The following is a 17,152-nucleotide window of genomic DNA, read 5'->3' as shown; positions in this document are numbered from 1 at the left end:
ATGGCAGAGCAGACTCGAAGAGCCAAAAGGCCTCCTCCTGCTCCTATCTTCTATGTATCTATGACCCTCAACATCCACCCAATGTGCCTTCATATCCTGAGAGTATGAGATAAAAATCCACTGGATCATGCTTTCAAATTGTAGAACTAAGCAGGTATTTCAAATCTATGCTTTCTGAGCAAAACGATGGGAGTTTAAATAGAAAGCATTTAATAGCATTACCATTTTCATCTCGTACCCTCCTTACTGTAAGTGGATTTTATGTTTGGATATTTTGAAACACAGAAACCAATCAAATGAGCTATCAATTGCTGAAATTGACCCATTCCCAAAGGTGCAAAAATGTTGCTCAGATTCAATAGAGTAATGGCCGGAAAACAAGAAAGAAAATAAGAGCCAAAGATTGAGATGGAACCCAAGGCTATTGGGTTTGGTCCATGGCCAAGGCTAAATTCCATCAAACATTTACCATGAAACCTAAAGTGGAGTTTACTTGACATTAAAACTTACCATCTAGAAGTATAACAGCACCAGATCCTTTATCAAGAATATCAGCAATAGTACCTTCGGACTTCAGTGTTCCTAACAAATATAGAAACATAATTACTCTTAAATGATTAGGTTTTGTTTTGTTTTGCCCCAACTAATATGGAAAAAGTCTCATTTTACATCAGAAGTTACATAACTTTTCAACTCAAACACTTCTAACCAACATTTAATATATTTCCATAATTATGTTTTATTTTACTAATGTAATATGCGCATTTTGTGTTTATGTATATATTCTGTGTGGGTAAGGAAAGCTGTGCTTGTGTGTCAGGGTTATCAAAGGAGAGGTCTTTGGAGTCAAATTGTCTGTGGAGTCGAAAGGATAAAAGAGCAAAGGTGTTACATTCTCTGCATTTGTAATGAGGCCTTCTGGTGGGTTTAACTTTACAGTAAACAGTAGATTTGAACTTTACATTTGGGGTACCAGGATGTTGCCTGGTCTGGAGGGTGTTAACTATGCGGAGAGGCTGAATAGACTCGGACTGTTTTCATTAGAACGACAGAAGTTGAGGGGCAACCTGATAGAGGTTTACAAGATTAGGTGGGGCATGGATGGGCAGGCACTCTTTCCCAGGGTGGAAGACTAGGGGGCATAGGTTTAAGGTCTGTGGGGCAAAGTATAGAGGAGATGTGTGAGGCAGGTTTTTTTTTTAACACAGAGGGTGATGAGTGCCTGCAACACGCTGCCAGGGGAGGTTGTGAAAGAAGATACATTAACGGCGTTCAAAAGGCATCTCGACAAATACATGGATAGGATGCGTATCGAGGGATACGGCACTAGGAAGCACTGAGGGTTTTGGCCAAGGATGGTATCATGGGGATGTTTCACCATTGCTTTGGCTCTAAAAGGTTTCGAACTAAAGAAAGCAACTCAGTCCTAGGTCAGGAGGATGTTTGCCCAATGAAGCAGTTTTTTAAATTTGTATTTGGAAACCCACATCGAGTGTGTTTTGGTTCTAGGAAGTTGTATTTCTGTTTGCAGTGAAAGGCAATTTCTTGATTTGGGTAATATTTCCTGTATTTTAAATTAACAATCTATAAGGACTGTTGCCAAAAAGATAGTTTCATCATGTTTTCTTAGGTAAAACATTTTTGAGAGTTATCCTGCAAGATCTTCTCTGTGTATCCTTTTTCTTGTGTGTTTAAGTTTTAACTTTTCTTTTCACAAACATTTTAATTCTTCAAACTTTAAAGTTATCGCTGGGGTTCTGTGCTTTTGAGTTCAGTAACTATCCCTTCTCATTTCTATAATACAAATAAAAAAACAGATGATGATCAGCCAAGATGAATTTCAATCAGAGATCTGGATGGCTCAGCATTAACACCAGCCAAGTATACTAAGATTCGCAATACATTTTATTGTGTTATATTTTTTAAACCAAGCACCATATTAAAAATGCTTTGTGGTTTTAATCATCTGTAAGTCGTAATATTTTGAAAACATTACCCAAATTTGACTTGGGATGGGGGGGGGGGGGGGGGAATGAAAAAGCACACCAGAAAATAATACACCAGAGATAGTTCTGAAAAACAGAAGGAAAGCAACAGGCAAAGATGCTGACATAATTAATTACAGAGGAGAGAGGCAAGATAGCCAAAGGAATGGCTATAATGAGACAGAATGACTGACAAATAAGTACTGAGGGAGAAAATGATGCAGATAGAATTAAGACTGAAGGAGAGAATGAAAGATGTGGGTGCAGAGTTAGGTGGGGGTACAACTGAGGATGCTCAAGTCAAGGATGAGGTTTATGCATTTAGTCTTAGGGGACACAGCAAACCAAAAAAGTTTGATACGGGTAATGGTGATATGTATGAGAACTTAATGTCAGTGAAGACATGGGATGAGGAGTGAAGTTCATGGATGGTGTCAGAAAGAAGATTGATTGGGAAAGTGCAGCCATGGAGATAGCAACAGCATGGTTTAGCTTTTCATCTGTAGAGATGAGTGGAGGCAAACAATATTGTAAATGTGAAAGAAATTTGTCTTGATAGTGGATTATTTACTTTTTACTCATTTATGGGATGTCATTGACATGTGTTGCCCATCCCTAATTGCCCTGAGAGTAGCTAAGAGTCAACCATATTACTGTGGATCTGGAATCACATGTAGACCAGACCAGGTAAAGATAGTGGGCTGGATTTTCTGCTCCGCTAGCCACATGAGCACAAAGCTTGAAGTCAGTCCACAGCATGATAGTTATCGAAACAGATCTACAATGAGCCAATTATTTTTAAACTGCTGTCACTTATTATGTTTTAAACTTTATTTAGAATACAAGAGAAGGTTGTTGATTCAGACATCTGCTCGTGTGACACATCACAACGAAAGTACAAGAAATCTGTCTTTACCAAAGCAGATTACATTCAGGTCACTCATTAACCAGAAAAAAACTCAAATTACTTGAAGCTTTCCTCTATCACAAAAAGCCTTGTGAAGTAAGTCAAGTCATTGAGCTAGTAATGCTCTCTTTCAGGGGTTTTGGTGGCACGTCTGAAAATTGATTGTCAGTTCCACAACACTCAAAAAAAAAAAAGCCACTGGTCGCAGATCCTGCATTTTTTGTCTTCAATTTTTAAAGATTCCTTTGTTTGGAGCAGCTTGTGACAGAGCCTACTGAGGAACAGGCAATTCTGGATTTGGTGATGCGTAATGATTCAGACTTGATTAGGGAACTTAAGGTGAAGGAACCCTTAGGGAGCAGTGACCACAATATGAAAGTATTTATCCTGCGGTTTGAGAGGGAGCAGCTGGAATCAGATGTAATGGTATTACAATTAAATAAGGGTAACTACAAAGACATGATAGAGGAGCTGGCCAGAGTTGTTTGGAAAAGGAGCCCAGCAGGGAAGACAGTGGAACAGCAATGGCAGGAGTTTTGGGGGTTATTAGGGAGGCACAACAGAAATTCATCCCAAGGAGGAGGAAACATGCTAAGGGGAGGACAAGGCATCCATGGCTGACGAGGGAAGTCAGGGACAGCATAAAAGCAAAAGAAAAAGCATACAAACTGGTGAGTATTAGTGGGAAGTCAGAGGATTGGGAAGCCTTTAAAAGCGAGCAGAGGACAACTAAAAAAAGCAATAAGGGGGGGGGGCGAAGATGAAATAGGAGTATAAGCTAGCTAGTAATATAAAAGATAGGTAGAGTTTTTTTCAATATAGGAAAGGTAAGAGAGAGGCAAAAATAGATATTAGACCACTGGAAATGTGGCTTGAGAAGTAATAATAGGAAACAAAGAGATGGCAGACGAACGGAATAGTTACTTTGCATTAGTCTTCACAGAGGAAGACACCAGTGGGATGCCAGAGCTCCAGGAGAATCAGGGGGCACAGGTGAGTGTAGTGGCCAGCACTAAGGAGAAGGTTCTGGGGAAACTGAAAGGTCTGAAGGTGGATAAATCACTTGGACTACACCCCGGGATTCTAAAAGAAATAGCTGAGGCGATTGTGGAGGCATTTTTGGTGATCTTTCAGGAATCACTGGAGGCAGGAAGAGTCCCAGAGGACTGGAAAGTGACTAATGTAATACTGCTGTTTAAGAAGGGAGGGAGGCAGAAGACAGGAAATTATAGGCTGGTTAGCGTGACTTCGGTCATTGGTAAGATTTCAGAGTCCATTATTAAAGGTGAGATCACGGAACACTTGGAAGTGCATGATAAAATAGGACTGAGTCAGCACAGTTTCGTCAAAGGGAGATCATATCTGACAAACCTGTTAGAGTTCTTTGAGGAGGTAACAAGGAAGATTAACAAGTTAAATTTGTGGGAGTAGGGAACAAACCAGGAGTTGACAAGTGGTTCACAGTTTTAATGTTGAGCTCGAAAATAAGTGCACCATATTCCAATTATATTTCTAATATTAACTAGCAATGCTTAGTTACTGGAGGGAATTAAGAATCAACCACACAGTATACTGTAAAGAATGAAGCAATTGTTTTTGGTCCCCGCTGCAAACTTCGGTCCCAATCTTCTCTCTGACAGCTGTCTGAGATTAAGCCAATCTGTTTGCAACCTCAGTATCACATTTGATCCTGAGGTGCGTTCCCAACCGGATATTCCTTCCATCTCTAAGTCCACCTTTATTCACCTCCATAACATCACTTGACTTTGCACCTGTCTCAGCTTACCTTCTGCTGAAACCCTTATCCATGATTTGTTAGCTCTCGACTTTAGCATACCCAATTCATTTTTTCCAATTAAAGGGCAATTTTAGCGTGCCAATCCACCAAGCCTGCACATCTTTGGGTTGTGGGGGTGAAACCCACGCAAACACAGGGAGAATGTGCAAACTCCACACTGACAGTGACCCAGAGCTGGGATCGAACCTGGGACCTGAGCGCTGTGAGACAGCAGTGCTAACCACTGCACCACCATGCTGCCCCTCGTTAGCTCTAGACTTGATATTCCAATGCAGCATTGGCTGAGCTCCCACATTCTGTCCTCTGTAAACTTGAGGTTATCCAAACTCACAGCAAGTCACTGTTCCACAAATTCCGTGTTTGCTGATATAAACTGACTCCCTGTCAAGCAACATCTTGATTTTAAAATTCTCATTTTGGTTTTCAAATCCCGCCATGGCTTTGCTGCTCCCTATCTCTTTAATCTCCTCCGATCCCACAGCCCTCAAAATATCTGTGCTTCGCTAATTCTGGCCTCTTGTGAATTCTCAAACATAAATGTTCCACCAATGGTGGCCATGCTTTCAGTTGCCTAGGCCCAAGCTCTGGAATTCCCTTCATTCACCTCTCTGCCTCTCTACCCTGCTTTCCTCCTTTAAGACACTTCTTCAAACCTACCTCTTTGATCAAGCCTTTGATTAACTGATCTAATATATATTCAGTGCCATACTTTGTCTTAAACAGTGCTCCTGTGAAGCACCTTGGTGCGTTACATTACATGAAAGGCACTTATATAAACAGAAGTTGTCGTCATTGCTACTGTTGTAGTAAGGCTGCCCATTATTAGGCCAGACCTGGTGGTACCCTCTCTTCCCGGAAACACAGCTGAGTTTTTACAACAATCCAGTAGCTTTTATGGCTATTTTTTTCCTGCTACTGGGCAACAAAATAAATGATTTATTTAATCCATTTCATGATATGCTGTGGTCTTAAGGTTACAACTGCTGGGTTGCAAGTCCTGTACACTAACCGCTGGGCTGTATTACCATTTGCTGCAATCAAATTCTTACCAGTAACATTTGACTTCAACAGTTTCCTCGAGGCAAAACCAACCTCTATAATCAACCTTGCAGTTTAACCTGTTGAAATTCTGTTCATCAGCCCATTTTGGTTGTTCCAGCTCTTTGAGCTATTCAGTTAGTCCTACTCATGTTTTATTTCCATTCACCCGAATTCTTTTTTATATTTTCAAGTATATCCAATTTTCTTTTGAAAGTTGCTCCCGAATCGGCTCCCACCACCGCTGCAGATCCTTAACAACTTGTGTAAAAAGAAACCTCAAGTGTCCCTCCGGTTCTTCTGCTAATTATCTGCTTCTTCTGGTTACTGACCTTTTGCCAATGGAAACAGTGGCTCGCCATCTGCTCTTATCAGACCCTTGTACTACTCGTCTTCCTTCACTGAACTTAATGGTTGATGGTAAAAATACAAGAATAAACACATAAATGCAGGAGTTTTGAAGAAGTGGTGAATTTCTTAAACTGTTACCTGAAGTTGGTAGTGGTTTGTGCAACTCCAAATATTGTTCACCGTGTAGCACCTGCGGGATGTACAGAAAACTCATCATCAAATTGCAAATCTTTTGGCAAAGGCAGAAAAGAACAATCTCTATTTTTTCATTTTCAAAACAAAACTTTTGTCATTATCCTGTTTAAGCAATATTTTTAAACTTAAAAAAATATTAAAAATTAGATAAGCAAGATTTACTTTATACGCCAATAACTCACCAAAATAATTAAGAAACAAAACTTAATGACATATTCTATTTAAAAGGTCATTTTTAAAATCAGGAATAGACAGGACTAGAAAGGATTAATTTCTGAGCTCCCAAAGTTTAAAAATAAGCTGTATACTTTAAACAAAGATCAAATCCTTTACCACAAACCTAGCCAATTTTCTCTTGAATTTGCCTTTACCTTTTCCCTGTACTTACTGTTCCACATGTCCACTGCATGCAAAGTATTAAAAACTACAGTCCTCCAAGAAATTCAAAACTCCAGTAACTCTTAAGTGGGTGCTAAATAGCCCATGCCTCCAACATGACAGGTAGGAAGCAAACATTAATTAGAAACCTGAAGTACGCGTCCACATGTTAGTTTGGTCAAAAAAGAAAAATCCAAGTTTCACTTCTGAACCAGGCATTGGGTCCTTTGAATAAGAAAATAAGAGGTCTAACAACAGGATTCCCCCTCCGCACTGCTAATTTACCAAGACAGCTAGTGCCAGTGATGTTCTTGTGCAGCAACGCAGTCCTTAAAGGACCCCCATGCAGGTCTCAACAAATGTTCACCTGAATGTAGAGGGGGAGGCAGTTTCTTCTCTTGACCTCTCGTTAAAATCATTTGTTTAAAAAATTAATTTGTGGGAAGTATCTGTCGTTGGATGGGTCAGCATCCCTAATTACCCTGGAACAATCTGCCCCAAGGGTTTTTGATAAATACATGATTTGTACTATGTTCTGGATTTAGATAAGTCTGCCTTCAATGCAATGAGACAGTAATTATCCACAGTGAAATGGACAAATCTGTTAATGGACAAAGTGACAGATTATCAATGTCATGGATCTACCCAGCAACAGGTAGAAATATTCCTAGTAACAGCAGTAACCCAAATGTAGCAAGGCATGAAGGATTATGATCTGCCCAGCAACAGGGGTAATGGGTCTGCCCAGCAACAGGTAGAAATCTGCCAAGTGACAGCTGTAGCCATCATTCAAAAGATACAATGAGATGTGATTTTAAAAGTAACAAGATGCAGGTGCCGAGACAAATTATATATTTTTGCCAGCACCCTCAGAAGCAGAGAGGCAGTTTATACCTAACAGCCAGAGAGGCAAGTTTAAAATCTAACAGCCAGGAGTCAGGTTAGTATCTAAGTCTTAGAGCCAAGGTCATGGAGAAACCTTTGTAAAAGCAGTTTAAACATCTTTGCTGGACCAAGAAATTACATTTCCAGACTTGACTACCTGCACTGTATTGTGTGGTAATTATAAGCTGAATTTGACTTATAGATTTACTTTAATTTGGATGTTGTTTGGGAAAGGGGAAGTCTTAAGGAGTTCAGGGATAACATAGAATTTATAGTGCAGAAGGAGGCCATTCGACCCATCGAGACTGCAGCAGCTCTTGGAAAGAGCACCCAACCCAAGGTCAACACTTCCACCCTATCCGAGGATCCACCCTATCCGAGGATCAGAGGTACAGTTTGGAACAAGGGGTATATTCTCCATAAACTGTGTGTTTAGTGATTCATATACATAAATCTCCAAGAGTATGATAGTTTTATTTGTGTATATTTGCCTTTAATTTGATTAATAGTCATTAATAATTGTCATACAACAACTGGGCTGGTTGTTCTCACTGGGGCTTCAATTGACTCCTCACATCATTCAAAAAAATATCTCTACACCCCCACGAACCAGTGTTGCAAGTTGGGATACTCTCGCAGGTACCATCAGCGTGGTTCGCGACATCAATCCATGGGAAGTGTTCAAAAGAAGAATCTAACCTAATACAGAACTAACTTATTCCCTAAAAGAGACAACAGCTCTAAAGACAAACAAGTCCCTGATTGTCAAAAAGCTAAGGGATTACTTAAACTAAAAGGAAAACAAAAATGCAAAATTCTGTCAAATCAGAAAGGTACAAACAACAGCAAAGGATGTGAAATAGATAGTAAGAGCTACAAAAAGAGACTATGAAAAGAAACATGCAATGGGCATCAGAATCAACAAAATATTTTTTAAATGTTATGATAGTGGTCAAAGGATGGGCAGTAGCACAGTGGTTAGTACTGTTGCTTCACAGCGCCAGGGACCCGGGTTCGATTCCCGGCTTGGGTCACTGTCTGTGCGGAGTCTGCACGTTCTCCCAGTGACTGCGTGTGTTTCCTCAGGGTGCTCCAGTTTCTTCCCACAGTCCCAAAAGACATGCTTATTAGATGAATTGGACATTCTGAAATTAGCCAAACTGCAGGAGACAGCGTGGGGATAATGGGAAGGTACAGTAATTGGCAGCTTGTGACTACTCTTATTCCACAGCGATCTGTGTTAAGATCGGAATCATTATTGCTGACAAATTAGATGACGAGATAGAGTGCCACATACCCAAAACTGCCAATGACACAAAGATAGGCTCTATTGTAAATAGTGTAGGTAGTGCATGATATTACAATTAATATTTGGGATGGCAACAAATGCTGGCCTTGCCATTGACGCTCAAATTACATGAACAAATAAAGTAAAGGTATTAATAAATTAAGTATATGGTGAAAACTGTGGCAAATGGAATTCATCCACACTGGACCAAATTAATTTCTAAAGAGTGAAAAACTACAAGCATAGAACATAACAGCGCAGTGCAGGCCCTTCGGCCCTCGATGTTGCGCCGACCTGTGAAACCACTCTAAAGTCCATCTACACTATTCCCTTATCGTCCATATGTCTATCCAATGACCATTTGAATGCCCTTAGTGTTGGCAAGTCCACTACTGTTGCAGGCAGGGCATTCCACACCCTTACTACTCTCTGAGTAAAGAACCTACCTCTGACATCTGTCCTATATCTATCTCCCCTCAATTTAAAGGTATGTCCCCTCGTGCTAGACATCACCATCCGAGGGAAAAGGGTCTGACTGTCCACCCTATCCAATCCTCTGATCATCCTGCATGCCTCAATTAAGTCACCTCTTAACCTTCTTCTCTCTAATGAAAACAGCCTCAAGTCCCTCAGCCTTTCCTCATAAGCTCTTCCCTCCATACCAGGCAACATTCTGGTAAATCTTCTCTGCACCCTTTCCAATGCTTCCACATCCTTCCTATGATGCAGTGACCAGAATTGCACGCAATACTCCAAATGCAGCCGCATCAGAGTGTTGTATAGCTGCAACATGACCTCATGGCTCCTAAACTCAATCCCTCTACCAATAAAGGCTAACACACCGTACGCCTTCTTAACAACCCTCTCAACCTGGGTGGCAACTTTCAGGGATCTATGGTACATGGACACCGAGATCTCTCTGCTCATCCACACTGCCAAGAATCTTACCATTAGCCCAGTACTCTGTCTTCCTGTTATTCCTTCCAAAATAAATCACCTCACACTTTTCTGCATTAAACTCCATTTGCCACCTCTCAGCCCAGCGCTGTAGCTTATCTATGTCCCTCTGTAACTTGTAACATCCTTCCGCACTGTCCACAACTCCACCCACTTTAGTGTCATCTGCAAATTTACTCACCCATCCTTCTACGCCCTCCTCCAGGTCATTTATAAAAATGACAAACAGCAGTAGCCCCAAAACAGATCCTTGTGGTACACCACTAGTAACGGGACTCCAGTCTGAACATTCCCCATCAACCACCACCCTTTGTCTTCTTCCAGCTAGCCAATTCCTGATCCAAACTGCTAAATCACCCTGAATCCCATGCCTCTGTATTTTCTGCAGTAGCCTACCATGGGGAACCTTATCAAACGCTTTACTGAAATCCATATACACCACAACAACTGCTTTACCCTCATCCACCTGTTTGGTCACCTTCTCAAAGAACTCTATAAGATTTGTGAGGCACGACCTACCCTTCACAAAACCGTGTTGACTATGTCTAATCAAATTATTCCTTTCCAGATGATTATACATCCTATCTCTTATAAACCTTTCCAAGATTTTGCCCACAACAGAAGTAAGGCTCACTGGTCTATAGTTACCGGGGTTATCTCTACTCCCCTTCTTGAACAAGGGGACAACATTTGCTATCCTCCAGTCTTCTGGCACTATTCCTGTACACAATGACAGCATAAAGATCAAAGCCAAAGGCTCTGCAATCTCCTCCCTAGCTTCCCAGAGAATCCTAGGATAAATCCCATCCGGCCCAGGTGACTTATCTATTTTCACACTTTCCAGAATTGCTAACACCTCCTCCTTATGAACCTCCAGCCCTTCTAGTCTAGTAGCCTGAATCTCAGTATTCTCCTCGACAACATTGTCTTTTTCCTGTGTGAATGCTGACGGAAATATATTCATTTAGCACCTCTCCTATCTCCTCGGACTCCAAGCACAACTTCCCATTACTGTCCTTGACTGGCCCTATCTTACCCTAGTCATTCTTTTATTCCTGATATATCTATAGAAAGCAGTGGTGGTCCAGAGACACTGAGGGGCAATGCTCCAACTAAACTGTGCAGCAGCCTCAAAACACTGCGTAGGAATTGTTCTATGTGCATGGTTACACAAATACATTTAAAGGAACCGTGCACTGACAAAAAAAGGGCTGTGTGGTGAACGTATTGCTGCTACAATTCACCACTGTATTGTATTGTATTATGTTGAGGTCCTTGTGGGCTCCGCATGTGGCTCCGCCCCTCAGGGGTGGTATATAGATCTGCAGCCTGTAGGCGGCACTTAGTACAGTGCAGTCGCAGGCAGGCACAGATCTAGCTTATTAAAACCAATGTTCACTTCTACTAATCATCTCGTGTGAATTGATGGTCGCATCAATTTAATAAGCTAAGATATCGCAATGGAAGCCGCCCTCAAACCTGATCGACTGGAACTCGACCCACAGGCAGCTGAAGCAAAAAGAATCTTTTCACACTGGCTCCGCTGCTTTGAGGCCTACCTCGCCTCCTCCTCCTCGCCCGCCGTCACCGAGGCACAGAAGCGGAGTCTCCTCCACGCCCGGGTGAGCCACAGAATCTCTAATCGAAGACGCGACCACGTACGCAGACGCGGTCGCGATCCAGATAAGACATTACATGAGGCCGGTGAACGAAGTGTTCGCGTGGCATCTCCTCACCACACGTCGTCAATGCCCCGGGGAATCGCTGGAGGAATATCCAAGCGACCCGAGGGTACTCGTCAAAACTGCAACTACAAGGACGTCACGGCCTCGCATCATATGGAACTCGCCATCCGGGACACCTATGCGGCTGGAGTCCTGTCCAACTATGTCAGACAGCGCCTGCTCAAAAAGGGCACCCTCGACCTAGAAGAGACGGTAAAACTATCCAGCTCATTAGAGGTAGCCTTGCAGAGCCTAAATGCGTTCCCCTCCGACCACGCGATTTCCTTGTGGGCGCCGGAGGCGCGACCATCACCCGACCCGAGGGTGTCGCGCGGCTGCCCGCCCAACCCGCGGGGGCCGCCTTGCTATTCCTATGGTCAGAACCAGCACTCCAGGCAGCGTTGCCCAGCACGGAACGCGACCTGCCGCGAATGCGGCAAGAAAGGACATTTTGCCAAAGTCTGCTTGGCCCGATCCAAAGTTCCAAAATCGCAGGCCCGACTCACAGGCCCGCAGACTCCGCAGCGTGGCTGCGTGCCTGCCGGTAACGCCCCCTTCTGACGCGTCATCCGCCTCGTGCTATCCGTGGGGGCCGCCATCTTTAACCCTACCCGACACGTGCGACTCATGGGGGCCGCCATCTTCAACGCCGTCCGACACGTACGACCGATGGGGGCCGCCATCTTCATCGCCGCCCGACACGTGAGACCGATGGGGGCCGCCATCTTGGCCGCCATCTGACACGTGTGACCGATGGGGGCCGCCATCTTGGGACCACCCCGCTGCCACCGGCCGCGCCGGCTACCCGCTGCTTAGCACTGTCACTCTCGACCAGTCACGGCCCAAGCACCTCAAGAACTCCATGATGACCGTCCGGGTCAATGGGCACGAAACGCCCTGTCTGTTTGACTCTGGGAGCACGGAAAGCTTCATCCATCCGGACACGGTCAGGCGCTGTTCCCTCCAGATTTCCCCCACATCCCATACAATCTCCCTTGCGTCCGGATCACATTCAGTGCAGATCCGGGGGTACTGTGTTGCGAACCTCGTGATACAGGGCGCCGAGTACACCAATTTTAAACTCTATGTCCTTCCCCATCTCTGCGCTCCTCTCTTGTTGGGACTGGATTTCCAGTGCAAGCTCAGAAGCCTGACCCTGAAGTTCGGCGGACCCCTACCCCCTCTCACCGTATGTAGCCTCGCGACCCTTAAGGTCACCCCTCCCTCGCTCTTCGCGAACTTCACCCGCGACTGTAAACCAGTCGCCACCAGGAGCAGGCGGTACAGTGCCCAGGACAGGACTTTTCTCAAGTCGGAGGTCCAGCGGCGCTTGAGGGAGGAGATCATCGAGGCCAGTAATAGCCCCTGGAGAGCCCAAGTGGTGGTCGTCAGGACCGGGGAAAAGAACCGGATGGTTGTAGACTACAGCCAGACCATAAATCGGTACACGCAACTCGATGCGTACCCCCTTCCCCGCATAGCGGACATGGTTAATCAGATTGCACACTACCGGGTTTTCTCCACGGTAGATCTGAAGTCCGCATGCCACCAGCTTCCGATCCTCCCGGAAGACCGCCACTACACTGCCTTTGAGGCAGACGGCCGCCTCGTCCACTTCCTCAGGGTCCCCTTCGACGTCACCAATGGGGTGTCGGTATTCCAAAGAACGATGGACCGGAAGGTTGGCCAGTACAGGCTGCGGGCCACGTTCCCGTACTTGGATAACGTCACCATCTGCGGCCATGATCAGCAGGACCAAGACTCTAACCTTCAGAAGTTCCTCCAAACCGCCCAAGCCCTCACTCTCACCTACAACAAGGAGAAATGCGTTTTCCGCACAACCCGACTAGCCATCATCGGTCTTTTCATGGAAAACGGAGTCCTAGGGCCCGACCCCTACCGCATGCGCCCTCTCCTGCAACTTCTCCTTCCCCACTGCCCCAAGGCCCTGAAAAGGTGCCTGGGGTTCTTTTCATATTATGCCCAGTGGGTCCCCAACTATGTGGACAAAGCCTGCCCACTTATCAAAGCCACCATCATTCCCCTGACGACTGAGGCCCGCCTGGCCTTCAGCCGCATCAAGGCAGACATTACCAAGGCCGCGATGCAAGCGGTGGACAAGTCCATCCCCTTCCAGGTGGAGAGCAACGCATCGGATGTCGCCCTGGCCGCTACCTTTAACCAGGCAGGCAGGCCCGTGGCCTTCTTTTCCCATACCCTCAATGCCTCCGAGATTCGACATTCCTCTGTCGAAAAGGAAGCTCAAGCCATTGTGGAAGCTGTGCGGCATTGGAGGCACTACCTGGCCGGTAGGAGGTTCACCCTCGTCACCAACCAACGATCGGTAGCCTTTATGTTCAACAACACACAGCGGGGCAAGATCAAGAATGCTAAAATCTTGGTGGAGAATCGAACTCTCCACCTGTAATTAAGATATCGTGTATCATCCTGGGAAGCTCAATGTGCCCCCAGATGCCCTGTCCCGCGGCACATGCGCCAGCACGCAAGATGACCGACTTCGGGCAATCCACAATGATCTCTGTCACCCGGCTTCTCCACTTCATCAAGGCCCGCAACCTGCCCTACTCCACCGAGGAGGTCAGGGCCATGACCAGGGACTGCCAAATCTGCGCGGAGTGCAAGCCGCACTTCTATCGGCCAGACAAGGCCCACCTGATGAAGGCATCCCGCCCCTTTGAGCGCCTCAGCATCAATTTCAAAGGGCCCCTCCCCTCCACTGACTGCAACGTGTACTTTCTCAATGTCGTTGACGGGTACTCCAGTTTCCCCTTTGCCATCCCATGCCCCATGACCGCGGCCACTGTCATTAAGGTTTCCCCACTTACGTCCACAGTGACCGGGGCTCCTCATTTATGAGCGACGAGCTGCGTCAGTATCTGCTCGGTAAGGGCATCGCCTCAAGCAGGACTACCAGCTACAACCCCCGGGGAAATGGACAGGTGGAGAGGGAGAACGCGACAGTATGGAAGGCCATCTTTCTGGCCCTACGGTCTAGAAGTCTCCTGGTTTCCCGCTGGCAGGAGGTCCTCCCCGGCACGCTTCACTCCATTCTGTCACTCCTCTGAACAGCAACGAACGAGACCCCTCACGACCGTCTATTCTAGAAAATCCACCTCCGGAGTCTCGCTTCCATCCTGGCTGACAACACCGGGTCATGTCCTCCTCCGTAAGCACATGAGGGGCCATAAGTCTGACCCCCTGGTCGAGAGGGTCCAGCTCCTACATGCCAACCCTCAGTATGCCTACGTGGCGCACCCGGCGGCAGACAAGATACAGTCTCCCTCTGTGATCTGGCACCCGTTGGTTCCCCAGCGACCATCACCTACACCCTCCCCTACACCGAACACCGCCCCTGCCCCTATAGGGCCTATGCCCCCCCCATCGCCGACCCACCGTGATGAAGCTCCAGTCGACACGCTCCCAGAGTCAACGAGCCCAACACCCGTGCCCGCAGTGAAGCCGGAGCTGAGGCGATCATTGAGAACGATCAAGGCGCCGGACAGACTCGATCTGTGAGCCCACTTCACCCCCGCTCGACTTCAATTTGTTAACAGGGGGTGAATGTGGTGAACGTATTGCTGCTACAATTCACCTCTTTATTGTATTGTATTATGTTGATGCCCTTGTGGCTCCGCTGCCTCGGGGGTGGTATATAGATCTGCAGCCAGTAGGCGGCACTCAGTACAGCGCAGTCGCAGGCAGGCACAGGTCTAGGTTATTAAAACCACTGTTCACTTCTACTAATCGTCTCGTGTGAATTGATGGTCGCATCAGGCTGCACACAACAAATACATTTTACAGGGGACATTGTCTAGACATAAATTAATCAAAAAAGCTAACTAAATGCTCACCTTCATATTTTAGAGACCTAGAATACAAGGAGGCACAAGTACTACTTAGGAAAAATACATTGGCCTTGGAGGGAATGCAGCTTACTGGAATTATACCTAGATTATAAGAGTTGAATCATGAGATTGTACAAACTAGGGAGGTATTCCTTTGAATTTAAGTTGCCCCACTAAGGATGGGATGGGTTTAACTGGCTTTATTCCTTTTTTAGATCTGTTTCGAAGTTAGAACTTGCTAGAATCCTTATTATTTGCAAACAAAATGAGTTCAATGAACTGTATTTGACTTTGTCTCATTAAAATGTTTATTGACCTCCCTTTAAAAACGCTGGAGAAGCACACATCAAGATAACATTTAGTTCATGTAAGGTTTTTTTAATGAATTTTTGATCACACTATGTAATGACTAAATATTGGACAGTAAAAGTAAACTCCTAATTGTAAGGGATATAAGATGTGCTCATAGAGACAAGCGGCGGGATTCTCCATTCCTGAAACTAAGGGTTGACGCTGGGGCAGGATTCATGGAGTTCCAGGACAGCAAATCTGGCGCCGCACCTGGATCGAATCAGCTACTGTTCAGGGGTTAGCACCGGCACCACATGGAACACAATCGATTCCAATAAGAAATGGTGCCGGATTCGCCGGGTCCGCGATTGACACTCAGGAGGCAGATACGATTTAACCGGGCAGCACGGTAGCACAAATGGATAGCACTGTGGCTTCACAGCTCCAGGGTCCCAGGTTCGATTCCCAGCTGAATCACTGTCTGTGCGGAGTCTGCATGTTCTCCCCGTGTCTGCGTGGGTTTCCTCCGGCTGCTCCGGTTTCCTCCCACAGTCCAAAGGGGTGCAGGTTAGGTGGATTGGCCATGAAGAATTGCCCTTAGTGAACAAAAAGGTTAGGAGTAATTGGGTTAGGGGGATAGGGTGGAAGTGAGGGTTTAAGTGGGTCGGTGCAGACCCGATGGGCCGAATGGCCTTCTTCTGCACTGTCTGTTCTATGTCTATGTCTAAGCTGCAGCCACATGCACACACTTCACTTCCCACACACACTATCCCAGCCAACAAGATAGCAGCGAGGAGAACGGTGTCTCATTTCATCAATGCCGAGCTGGAGACCCTCCTGGGCACGTGGAGGAGAGGCGGTTGACCCTGTATCCTGGCCCGGGAAGGACGCTGCCAGCCATGTGCCAGAGCCACCTGGAAATTCTAGTGGCGCTTCTGAGCACAGCCCAGTCACAGTAGGCCACAGCTGGGAACATCGGCAGGTGCTAGCTGATGTGGCGCAGACACAGAGGGAGGTGGCCCAGTCCCAGAGGGAGATGGCGCAGTCACTGGCTGATGTGACACAGATCCAGAAGATGGTGGCACAGTCAATGGGTAATGTGGCGCCGTCCAAGATGGGGATGGTCCACTCCCTGTGCTCCATGGCCTCCATGAGCTTGCAGACCCTCGTCGAGACGAGGGAGGGCCTCCAGGAATGGCAGCGCCAGGTGGCGGAGGAACCTCAGGGGACAGCTCCACTTGCACCCTCATCCCATGGAGTAGCCCAGGGGCCATCGGGCACCCTGACGGAGGAGGAGGTGCTGGAGCCTGTGCTGGTGACTCCCGCAGAGGAGGTGCCGGAACACCGTAGTACCTCGGACTCCCCCACTCCTGTTCCTGGAGCATCTAGTGGGCAGCAGGCAGAACAGGGCGGCGGCACCACCTGGGACACCAGAGCAGCAGCAGGGTCCATCCAGGCCCGGTCGCTGCAGAAGACACCCGTCAATGAG

General features: G+C 46.3%; 1 protein-coding gene across 1 annotated transcript in view; it reads right to left on the bottom strand.

The window, feature by feature from the left end:
- Window positions 1-17,152, bottom strand: part of hsd17b4 (hydroxysteroid (17-beta) dehydrogenase 4) — a 208,396-nt gene that overhangs the window by 57,917 nt on the left and 133,327 nt on the right. Inside the window, exons 14-15 of the mRNA XM_072516520.1 lie at window positions 6,218-6,269; window positions 511-582 (exon numbers count right to left, since the gene is read on the bottom strand). Of these exons, the coding sequence (XP_072372621.1) occupies window positions 511-582; window positions 6,218-6,269 (124 nt within the window). The remainder of the gene's footprint in view (window positions 1-510; window positions 583-6,217; window positions 6,270-17,152) is intronic.

The sequence above is a fragment of the Scyliorhinus torazame genome, chromosome 9 (assembly GCF_047496885.1).
Source record: "Scyliorhinus torazame isolate Kashiwa2021f chromosome 9, sScyTor2.1, whole genome shotgun sequence".
Taxonomy (NCBI): domain Eukaryota; kingdom Metazoa; phylum Chordata; class Chondrichthyes; order Carcharhiniformes; family Scyliorhinidae; genus Scyliorhinus; species Scyliorhinus torazame.
This window is presented reverse-complemented; position numbering and strand designations above follow the sequence as displayed.